The following is a 12,027-nucleotide window of genomic DNA, read 5'->3' on the forward strand; positions in this document are numbered from 1 at the left end:
GATGATAGCTTCTCGACACTTTCTATTTAGGCTCATGGAAATGTCTGCAGGCACTACAGGTATACACGCAAAAAGAAAAAAAAAATTACCACGGACATTTTTCAAAATTTCCCAGAGGCCCTGCAGTCAAATAAAATGAAGCAACTGGTTTATAGGTATTTGTCAGTTTACACTGACTGAGATACTAAATATTTGTCCGTCATTTTCATGCTTCTCAAATACTAGGTTGCAACCCAAGGTGAGGTCGCGGGACTAGACAATTCTTTTGATGCCACTTAGACAACGTGTGAGATCCAGATTCTCTCACTCTCTCTCTTTCTCTCCATGTCTTGTTTCATCAAACCAATGACAGATGCCAGTATTCTGTGAAAAACGTTGCCGTCTATGATGTCATCGATGGGCTCAGTTAAACCAATCATGTCACCACGTCATGTTGGTTCTTTAGCCAAGTACAGACCTAGCTTCAGTAGACATGGCTGAACCAGAGGCACAGAACAATAATATTCATCTTGCGCCCCCTGTCTTTAAAGCTGATGTGCAGCAGCATTTCAGCTTTTATGAAGTAAAGTGTGTTTCTTCAGTAGTGGATTTGAAACATACTCATTAAAATTTGTATTGGTTTTTATATTGCTATCATCTTTTTACTTTTTTCAACAGTGATTTCATAATCACAATACCTGGAATGATCATTTTATATGATTTTGTTTTCAATAACAATGAACGATGCTTATTTTGTTACTTTTACCCAAATCAAAGTGGTCTATTAAAATCAATGGTACCTCTATATATAATTTTTTTTAATTGTATTTAAAGTATTAAATGAATAATTAAGCACAAAACGAATACTTTAATTTCAGGATTTTACTACTCAAAAATAAATAAATAAATAAATAAATTGGTAAGAAAAACCCAACTCTTTAACCAATAGAGTCTGTTAATAAACTTCACTCAACTAATAAACTCTGCGGAAAATGTATTTTGTAACTGAATATGTAACTATTTTTAGTGTCAACTAAAAAAATATTTAGTTTTTTAAAAATATTTCCTTATGGAGCATTTGTATTAAATAGACAGCAGGTTGTTTAATCAGATGTTATACCTATACGTCACATTTAAGGTTAGCCACAAAAACATGTGTTTTGAACTGAATTGAATACACATGTTGGTAGTATCAGTGTTCAAAGATGAAGTCAGGCCATGTGTTCATTAGAACAGTGGAGGTCATCTTGAAAGTGTTGAGGATTTTTTTTTTCAACTACATTTGGTTAGGGACGTCGAACTGTTTCATTAAATGTGCTGTTCAATCTCAGCTGTTGTAAAACGTTACGTCATGGTGAACAAATGTGTTTTTGTTCAAAGATGAAGTCATGTTGTGAGAATGAAACTGAAAAATATGAATGGTTTGTTTTTTCAATAGGGCTTGGCACTGAACACAGTAGGTTTTTCTATTCAGGTATTTTTTCTTTTCTTTAACTAATGTCATCTGATACAGTTAACTTGTTTAAGTGGTATATTATTCTAAAAAATACATGTGATGTTTGTCACCAGTAAAAGTGAAAAATACATGTGATGTTTGTCACCAGTGTTTGAAGGAAAGTCAGCTGGTGATTTTAAGCTGACTTAAGGTTTAAAATGGGTTTTAAATTTCATGTCAGTTCTGTAAAAGTTGATTTCTTGTGTTCACGGGTAATTAAATCACAGAAGTGATCTGAATCTGAAAAAGATGTTTTTACAACTTAAAAAACACACCATGATTTAGGAAGGTTGTTTTTAAAAGGAGTTTAGTTAATGTTTGATTAAAAATATTTTGTTATGAATAGTGGGAAAGACAGGAAAGGTAGAACTGGCTTAAAAAATAAACTTTAGTTGGTTTAATGAAACGGATGTTTTGTGTTCACATTAACACAATAACTACTTACTTAACTATTATTATAAAAGACAAAGACCTGGAGGTTTTAATTCAAATAGGCAGAACACGCTATCCATGGCTTATCTCCTCTTAAATATATAATGTTTTTTTTTAATTTTGTGCAGTGATTGGACGAGAAAATGTACATTTTTTCATTCTAATGTCTACTGATGAAAGAACTAAGGACCATAACAATTCACAATAAACATAGGCAATGTTTGAAGATTAAACAAAAAAGTGTTAACCTTTATTTTCGAAGGAAATGCACATTTGCTGCTTCCTCAGTAAATTGTTCATACGTTTATAAAATGGTGGTTTCGGTGTTCAGTACAGTTACTTCAGTTAATGTATGTTCCACTTCCACGTCTGCTGACTTAAAGTATTGTTTACTTTATTGTCAGCTGATTGAAAGGTGACGTAAATATTAGTTTAAAATAAAAACCGTGTCTATTAGTGTCAGAGAATTAAGTCATTTTTAAAAATTGTAATGTATAAAAAAAAACAATAAATGTATGCTGCATCTTTTTTTTAAATGTGCTGTTTTTTCAATGAGGTCTGGTGCTGCAAACAGATAGGCTGCTGATCAATTGTATACAAGTTTAAATGTTTTTACTGCCCCAAGAAGAAAATATATTAAATGTACTGTTGAACATCAACGACAGCTGACGACGTGTTATTGCAATTAGTTTATATGGAACAAATGGGTTAAAATTACCAGTCAAGTGTAAATTGAGATAGAAAGTATTATGTTGCTTTTCCTTTAAAAAAAAGCTATTCAATGAGGTTTTGTATTAGTGACTCATAGCTACTGTCAACAGAAATGAAAAACCGTGGAGCGGGATAAACTCTTTTTCAGACATTAAACGGTCATTTCTTCCGATTGCAGCTCGCCGCTCTGTCACGGACCGTTAAAAGCCATCGGCTCGCGGTCACAGTCGCTTAAACTCGAGGACTCGACTCCAACTTTGGGCCCCCGTTAACGGAACTTTAGCAGCTGCCGCGGCTCATTTGTATATTTTTAACACCGGGCAGGTCTGTAAACTTACCGTTAAAACACGACGCCAAAGTTGGGACTCCGGCAAAACCTTTCAGACCGGTTCGGAGCCGTTCGGCGGCGGCCCGGTACTGCTGTATCCCGGTGAAGACGAGGCTTTTTTCCGGGACAGAGAAGCAGAAAGTTGCGGTGAAGAGACGAAGCCTCGGTGAGAGAGAGATGAGGTCAGTGCGTTAAAAATACAGCGGTGACGTCATCCCTGCTCCAGTCAAATGTGAACTCAACAAGCTGAATCTTAAAGGCACACGGACGTTTTTTTTAACTGAGCCGACACTAAATAAACAACATGGCTGCCGCTGCCGCCTTTAACTAGGTGAAGCTGGCTTTAATTCTAAATGTCTGAAATAACTTTCAGTTAAAGAATATTACGAATATTTGAGCAAAAACAGTTGTGACTTTCCATTGTTATAACAACTACAAACTACTGCCTTACTCAAAAAATATCAAAACATTACAGGCCTTTCTATTGCTTTTAAATTTAAAATAGCATTCCATTAGCATGTTTTGGTGGTCAAAAAATCCAAAAAAATTAGGATTGATACCACGTCTGTTAAAAGGAAAAATTCCTACTTCAAGTAATGATTCATATGCATTCATTGACCAAGCAATTTACTTTGTTTTGCGTAAAAGTTAACAACTTTCAACATTTATACTGGTGATGAGACAATTTTTTAAATAATATTTTAAGTGTGTGTGTCTTTTGTAACATTTGCTGAGCGTATAGTTTTGAATTTAATTGGGAGCTGCTTAAGAACAAAGGGTTGTGATGGAGGAAAAATTAAAAGTTTTATCATTCTGGAGCAATAAGCATGCATGGTTGATTCTGAATGATCAAAGCCCAGTGTTCTGTCGCTGCCCGACTGCAGGACCCTGATGAATCTACTCACCAAACTGAATGTGTCTCCTGAGGATGCACAGAAACATTTAATGGCACTTCATATTTAATACATTTTTTAAGAAATGTAGTAAACCTTTGCAACCTGACTGGAAAATCTGTAGACAATAGATAATTATCTATTATTATCATATAAGTGGTCGAGAGAAATGTCAGTGTGTGCGTGTCCGTACACATATCAACAGATAGCCAACAAGGTCCAAAGAAAGTCAGAAGCTAGAGTAGAATGCTATTTCCTGATTCCTTCATTTCCATAAATAGATTCCCATTTTTGTAAAACTAAAAGGTTACCAGAAAATATAGCATCAATTACCAAATGCTTATACATAACATGAAATATTCTCATACATAAAAATGTAATTAGATTTAGGTAACTGCTCTTATAATGTAATTTATTTGTAAATAAAACATAATATTGATGTATTTAGATGTTTCAAAAAGTTATACATTCAGCGTGTGTACTTATAAATACGTATTTATTAAAAGTTATTACACATAGAACTGGAATAGCCACTATTTTCGAGGGACAGTGGCATTATATTTAAGATTATGTGGGGAAAAAACGTATATTACGTGACGAACTTACGTTACGTCACTAGGAAGCGCGATGTAAACAGAGTGAGGCAGAAAACCAACCCGAGTCGGATCTTAGTCTGACTAAATGTTAGTTCTCCTTACGATTATATTTGTTTCTGCAGAGGGTTGTTAACTATCCCTGTGGACTCCGCGGTTAGCTTTCTGAGGCTAGCGAGGGCTAACTTTCAGCGCGTTAGTTCTGCAGACGATGGATGAAAACAAGGTCAGATTATAAGTAACTAGCTGTCTTTTAGTCCATTGTTCTCCAGGTTAACCAGTGTCGAATCGTCGCTAAGGTGACTAATGTTCACTAACATGCCGTTAATTTTTTTGCCAGTCATCCAAAGGCTGTAGCATTAGCAGTGATAGCATATGTATTTTTAGCAGGGCCAGTAGCAGCTAACGTTAGCAGTGTCTCTCCAGCAGAGGATGTTACGTTTTCATCTTTGGATCTCTTTGTTGTTGTGTGTCTTTTTTGTTGATATGAGGTAGATTCGTGTTTTTTCCACGTGCTTTTTGAGATTCGTGTCTCTATTATTTTTCTTTTTGAGGGTTTTTGTATTCGTTTTTGTACCCTGACACTTGTTTTGAGTCTTTGTGTTGTGGATGCTCGGTTATTGTGCAGGTCAAGTTTATTAATGTAATTTACTCTTTACTAAATGACAACACGTTCTGAAACATTTAACTCTTTGTTGTGTGTATTTGATGAACACATAATGTTGTCATTTAATGTAAGTGTGTGTTAATGTGTATGCACTGCTGTGTTGATCAGATGGGGGGAGGCAAAGTTAAGAAACCTGGCAAACGCGGCCGTAAACCTGCAAAGATTGATCTGAAGGCCAAACTAGAGAGAAGTCGTCAGAGCGCTCGAGAGTGTCGAGCCCGGAAGAAACTGCGGTACCAGTATTTGGAGGAACTGGTGTCCAGTAAAGAAAGAGCCATCTGTGCACTGAGGGAGGAGCTGGAGATGGTACATCAATTATTGATAAATATTTTAATCCTAGACGACAACAATTCAATAAATAATTGGCTGAAATTTACCAGAAGAACTAAAGTAAAAAAAAAAAGTACAATATTTCAATATTTATACTGTTCTTGTTTTTGTTTGTCGACAGCAATTGGCTGAAATTTGCCAGAAGAACTAAAGTAAATGTTAGCACAAAAAAAACGTACAATATTTTTACTGTTCTTGTTTTTGTTTGTCGACAGTACAAACAGTGGTGTTCGGCTATGGACCAAGGCAAAATCCCATCAGAAATCAAAGCTCTTCTGACCGGAGACGAGCAGAGAACCATTCAAAGTGGAGGAAACAGCAACAAGACGTCCAAGAACAAAAACAACATCAGCTCCAACGGTCAGAGTTAGACAGATGGCCGCTGCATCGTTTGAAAGGGAAAACTCTGACTCTGAGGGAGGATGATGACCAAGCTTTAGAGCTTCAGTCATCCACACATTTTATTTTCCTCCAGCTGTAAGGCAGGCGTCAGAGAATGTTGCTGGTTTTGATGGAACCGATCACATTAGGATCAAACCAGCACAGATAATGAGAGTAAACATCTTACCCGTAATCTCCGATACACGAGATTTGACACAATATGATGAGTCTCTCTGTGGAAAAATGGGAGGTCTTGCAAAACACCTGCGATTAAAAGGTAAAATATTTGGAAAGTCTCACATTATAAAAAGAAGTCGAAATGAAAATGAAGTATGAGGAAATGTGAGATCTCTCAAAACAATTACTTGACCTTGCAGGTTTCTTCTCAAAACAAATGTAGGGAGACCGAGAAATAAATGGGGAAGTCTCGCCAAACCTTTCGTGAGATCATTTAAAAATAATTGTAACATCTGAAAATAAAAGTGAAGGGTTGTGGCTGTTAAAACAAATATGAGAACGTGTTAAATATTTGTGAAAAAAAAAAAAAATTGCACTGTTCATACAAGGGTCTGATACCAACCTTGATAAAATGAGCAAAATCCTCATAATGAGATAGTTCAAAATTCATGCAGGGTATTGTGCAACAATTGCACATTCTAAAAATAAATATGAAGTCTTACAAAACATTGAAGATCTCAAAGTAAATTAGATCAGATCTCGCTAAACATCTGCGCAACATTTTTAGAGATCTCGACATGAATGAACGATTTCAGGGGCAAACAGTCGGACACTGATGGAAGGAGTTGTTGAGAAACATCAGTTCCAGCTAATTATAAATCAAATATCAAACTCGTCATCTGTGATGGTCACATGAACAGCCGATGCCAGAGGAGGAAACAAACGTGTGTTCGTTCAAATGTTGGGAGAGGCACAGAGAGGGTCAGAGCACCAGGGTCCAGATGGATCTGATGTCGGAGGATTTTTATTGCATTGTGTCTTCAGTGTGTTCTTAGCTTCTGCTCAGTGTGATAACAACCTGCTCTTTGTTCACCTGGTTCTTAGTAGTAGTAACTGCTGTTACTGTTTATCTCGTTTCAGACCAACAGATATTATTATTGCACCTTTCTGCAATTTAGCACCTTTCTTTCCCTCCTTTAATCACAAATAAATAAGTGTTGTTAAAGCTATCTCAAAATTGTTGTTTTTCATTTCACTGGTTTTAAATGAATCTCGGTTATGATGTTTCCTCAGGGAAAAATCAGGGATTTTTAAAAAATCACACATACATTCTGGACATATTGCTACCTCATCAGTAAGTTGACTATTTGATAGTTGTCAAATTTTTAGCTCAAAATGACACGGGAGCTGTTGTTTTACTGCTGCCTCGTGTGGTTAGTTTTGTTCATTGCAGAAGATTTCAGTGAGCGCGAGCGATTTCCAACTTTTTCTTGCGAGCAAATGTTGGTAAAAAATTGATGAACGCAAAAACATTTACTACGTTTTTTTTTTAATGTCGGTATTACATTTTGCACAGAAAGAAGCTCAGTCTTCAAAACATTTAAAACAATTATCAATACAAATTTAGTTTAAAATGTCAATCTTATCAATTATAATTCAAAGGTTCATGTTGATGTCTTTAAATTGCGTTTTGCTCACAAACATCACGTCCCACCTCAACGAAGCAAAATCCTCAGGGCTGCTAATGTACAGCTTCGACCCCACACGTTACTGCAGAAACTTGGCTACAACATTTCACTGATAGATTGCCACAGATTATAGTTAGCTAGCTAACAAGTGAACATTACTAAAATGCAAGTGTAATGACAAAAATGATTCTTCCAAACACAGTACATTACGGGACAACAATTGAAATTTTCCATGAAAAATCAGTAGCTGTTAGCTATTGGCAAATTTCCAATATGGCTGCCAAGAGGAGTTGTCCAAAAAAGCCCTTTACCTGGAACACTATTGTTTCTGTGAGTGGAGAAGTAAAATACAGGCTCAGAATGGTGGTCTCTATTAGCTCACCTGCTAATGCTACAAGTGATAAAGGTTTTTATAGTTCATTAGTCTAAATTCAACGTGTTGAAGTCTCATTTACACAAACGTGTTGGGAGGGTTGGCGTTACTGAGCCAGGCTACTTTTTTCTCTTTAACGTCTCGGTCAAATGTATCGTAAACCGAGTCCTTGGTCATCGTTTTTGTTTGCACCGGAATATCGACCACCCCGACGTAGTTCTTTTTGGCCATTCGAGAACTCGCAGTAATGGTGTACGCATTACTGCGGTAGCATTTCATCGACGACATACAGAAGGTCTCCCGCATTCCCCGTCTGAAGTTTGCGTTATAGACGGAGTACAGCGTTGGTTTGGATGCAGTGGAGCTGAAGGAGATCCAGGCGATGGCAGTGAAGAAGAGGAGTCCATCCCTGCTGGGATCGTCGGACTCTCCTGGGTGCCACAACTGTGCGACATAGAACGGCATCCAGGTCAGAAAGAAAACCGAGTTCAGCATTAAAAACATCTTGATGGTTTTGACTTTAGTCCGTGGGACGATGTTCATTGTCCTCCGCACTGTGTGTCCATCGGCACTGATCCTCCAAATGTAGCGGATTACTCGCTGGTAGAGGAATACAATCAGGGCTGCCGGGACAACAAAACCAGCCAGCAGGTGTACAGCTGCGTAGGCTACACTGCCCCAACTGTCCGGAAGAAAAAAGTCACAGTGATTTTCTACGGATGAAGACCCGTAGAAGAAGAAGCAAGGCGAAATACAGATGGCATCCAGGAGCCATGAGGCCAGGATCAACTTTTTGGCCTTCTCCCTGGACACCTTGAAGCTGAGCGGGTAGATGATGGTGTAGAAGCGGTCCACAGAAATAGAGAGCAGGACGTAGACCTGAACACCGGGACACAGGTGTTGCAGATAACGTACAGCTTTACATGCCACAGCACTCAGCGGCCACCGTCCTGATGCCACCTGCAAGAGGATGAAGGGGGCGCAGCCCAGGCTCATGAGCAAGTCCGCACAGGCCATGGACACCACAAAGTAGTTGGTGGTGGACTGAGTTCGTCGGCTGCGGTGGACAACCAGGCAGACGAGGGCATTTCCCAGGATAGAGATCAGCCAGAGAGCCCCAAAAACCAGGCCCAGGACTGCCACCTCACCGGCAGTCAGTTCGTAGGAGGCATACGTCCTGTTGGCCTGGTCGGAGGAGGAGCCCTCGAGGCTGCACTGGGTGGTTGTGGTTAACGATGCCAGGACAGTCGAGTTCTCCTTCTCCGAGTAGTTAAAGGACATCTGATATGTAAGCAAAGTGGAGTAAAAAGAGGGACTGACACCAAGGGTTGACTGAGCATAAACCATCACTTATAGGCTTCATCAGAGAGGAGGCCCTGAAGAGACGAAGACAGATTCTAGGTTAGTCACACTTGATAATACTTCCATTAGCGACCAGCTGGAACAGAGATGTTAGCAAACAAACATTAGCTGTCTTGCTAATAAATTGTCTGCATTAACACATTACCATTTAAAAACAAGGTGCTGCCATGTGCCTCCATGTTATTCAATCAGTCCAATTAGGTGTCCAGGGAGAGGCGCTGTCCTCTGAGGACATTCATTAAAACCAGCTGAAGAAGCCCAGCAGAGACCTGTTTGTTATCTGCTCTGTGCGAACAGAAAGTTGTATTCCTGACAAACACACACACACACAAAAAGCATGTAACATAATAAAAAAAATAACTGAAAGAAAATGTAATATTTAAATATTAGTCTAGATATGTCTAGTTTTCTGTGTGGATTAATAACTGAAATAGTTCATTTGAAGGCCGATGTTTGCGGATTTAAATAAGACAGTTGTCCGCTAATTTACGTTAGCATTATGTTTGCGGATTTAAATAAGTCAGTTGTCCGCTAATTTACGTTAGCATTCATTCCATTTTGGCCTGTGACTGTTAAAATGCAAAATATATGACTGAAGTCAATGTAAAAGTTGTTTACATTCAACATAAATGTGTAAGAGCGGGTTGAACTTTTTTTAATTAGTCGTAGCAGCAGGTGTTGCCTACGGAGGCGGCCATGTTGGATGACCATGATTCAACTGTAGACAAAAGAAGAGTATTTTTAAACAATTTGCGTTCCTGTTTTATATATATTAATTGACTTACATAAAAGTGTCTGATAAAAAAAATCAAATCAACAATCATCAACATACCTGTCAAATAAACGAATACCATGAATACGGTTCAATTAACATCAATTGCGATTAATCGATCGTCATTTCCCTCAACATCACTACATCACTCTAATTCAAATGTTTAAATTCAGCTTTAACTTAAACCCAGTGACCGACAATGTGATCTTCATTGATCAGAAAAAAGTATCGACCTGTATCGGATCAATACACTCTTCGCGCTGCCTTTCTATAAATAGAACCTTCGCAAAACCGAGATTGTTGTAATCGAAGAATCAAAATCAAAATAGATTTGAATCTTACTCTCTGAGCGTAATCGCAGCTGCTTCGGCTCCGGCGTGCCATCCATTGATCAGTCATCAAATCATCCATCCATCCATCAATCAATAAATCAGAGGTAAACAAGCTGCTCCAGCAGCGTCATGACTGCGGCCTCAGACCGACGAGGTCCGCTGCTGTTGCCGAGAAGGAAGATGATGATGAAGATAATGATGAAGAAGAAGATGGAGATGGATCAGAACGAAGCAGAAATAAAATTCCACCGCGTGAAAAAACACGCGTGAAATGTCGCTGATGCTGGTGTTCGGTTGATCCTTTAGCACAGATGTTGCTGCTGCTCCGGAGGCACAGAGGTTTCGGTTTCACTCGGCTTTTGTCGGTGTCTGCACACGGAGCATCGGCAGACGAAGTATGACGAAGATGGTGGCGGTTGTTTCATCGTAATTCACAGAAGAAAAGTGTGTGCGTCCACTGAAGAAGATGATGCGAGGAGCAGCATCCTCCTTTCACCTTAAAGTGATAGTGCTGACTGCACTGTTGGCGCCCCCTGCCTGCGCCTAGAAACAGCCTGAAGATAAGACCTCTGTTCGATTCAAAAAACTAGTCTACGCCCCCTAAAGACCACACAGTGTGTGTGTATGAGCTGGACATGTCTAGACTCCACCTATTAGCACAGACCTGTGCAGTATACTGTTGAATACTAGTGGCCCAGTGCAGGTGGGGCCCATAATTCTGCAAAAATAGCATGTTAAAAAAATAATAAATTAAAAAAAAAAACACAATCAAAAACCGTATATGGGTTTGCTAACACGAATGCTGCTAATGCCTTAGCTCTTTCAGAACAGTGTGCTGCAAACCGCTTGCCCCCTGCTGGCTGCTGCAGCGCTGAGCACTGATTTTTTTAAACTTATTTTACCCCTTTAGTAGGGTCTGATCCTCACCCCAATGTCTCCTCCTATGCCACTTTCTTCTTCTGTGGGTTTAGGCTGCAGCTGGTATCAATTGAGTTATATTATTGCCACCTAGTGGGGTTAAACAGGAACAGAAAAAGAGAAAATAGAGGCAGAGGGCAGCATAGCTGAATCCATTAGTATTATTAAGTCGACTTGTTTCTCCTTTTTTGGTTTAACATATTTTATAAAAGGGTTATTCATTTTTAATTAATATTAATCAGGTGTTTGATTAACAAATAAATCAACGATCAATCGTTGACACCAGGGCGTCAACTGCTCTATGAAAGGACGATGATGAAGACGAAGACTGTGAAGTCTTCAAGGTTCACCTCCAGTCATTGGACTGAAGCTGCTGTCGCAGCACGTCACCATGGCAACCGCAGCACCAAGGAAACCAGTTTTTCAACAGGCTTGTTGCTACAGGCAACTGACGACAAGAGAGGAAGTGATTGAGACAAAGAGGAAGAGACGGGGAAAAAAGATGAAAAATGGTGAACGAATAAAGCAAGAAAAAAAAAAAAAACAGAGAACGGTAAAGAAAAAATCAGAGACCAAGAAAGAAAATAAGAGATCAATAGTTGTAGAACAAAAAGGTGACGCTGCAGAGATGAAGTGTTGAAGAAAGCGACCTTGTATTAGCTGTCTGATCTGACAGAGAAGTGACTCATGGACACGTTTCCTTTACTTATTTATTGACAAGTTTGTCTGCTGACCTCAGAGCATCTCTAATCTATGACAGGACACAGGTGCGAGCTCTGAGATCTAGAACTGAGAACCGTGACAGAGGTGAACTG

General features: G+C 38.8%; 2 protein-coding genes across 6 annotated transcripts; one reads left to right on the top strand and one right to left on the bottom strand.

Annotated features, from left to right (window-relative positions):
- The first annotated feature begins 2,989 nt into the window (after positions 1–2,989).
- crebl2 (cAMP responsive element binding protein-like 2) lies at positions 2,990–6,403 on the top strand. 5 transcript variants are annotated; one of them, XM_008315282.3, is made up of 3 exons: positions 2,990–3,127; positions 5,207–5,404; positions 5,644–6,403. In XM_008315282.3, exons 2-3 carry the CDS (start codon positions 5,207–5,209, stop codon positions 5,797–5,799), a joined length of 354 nt encoding a protein of 117 aa, XP_008313504.1. In that variant the 5' UTR covers positions 2,990–3,127; the 3' UTR covers positions 5,800–6,403. The 5 variants fall into 5 exon arrangements, with proteins under 5 accessions (XP_008313504.1, XP_016890295.1, XP_008313505.1 ...); XM_017034806.2 differs by lacking the exon at positions 2,990–3,127 and adding an exon at positions 4,385–4,521; XM_008315283.3 differs by lacking the exon at positions 2,990–3,127 and adding an exon at positions 4,419–4,730.
- Positions 6,404–6,815: 412 nt separating this feature from the next.
- gpr19 (G protein-coupled receptor 19) lies at positions 6,816–11,754 on the bottom strand. The gene is made up of 3 exons (XM_008315285.3): positions 10,305–11,754; positions 9,336–9,499; positions 6,816–9,204 (listed from the first exon to the last, which is right to left on the bottom strand). Exon 3 carries the CDS (start codon positions 9,173–9,175, stop codon positions 7,907–7,909), a length of 1,269 nt encoding a protein of 422 aa, XP_008313507.1. The 5' UTR covers positions 9,176–9,204; positions 9,336–9,499; positions 10,305–11,754; the 3' UTR covers positions 6,816–7,906.
- Positions 11,755–12,027: the final 273 nt, after the last annotated feature.

Source organism: Cynoglossus semilaevis, chromosome 8, assembly GCF_000523025.1.
Source record: "Cynoglossus semilaevis isolate Cse_v1.0 chromosome 8, Cse_v1.0, whole genome shotgun sequence".
Classification (NCBI taxonomy): Eukaryota; Metazoa; Chordata; class Actinopteri; order Pleuronectiformes; family Cynoglossidae; genus Cynoglossus; species Cynoglossus semilaevis.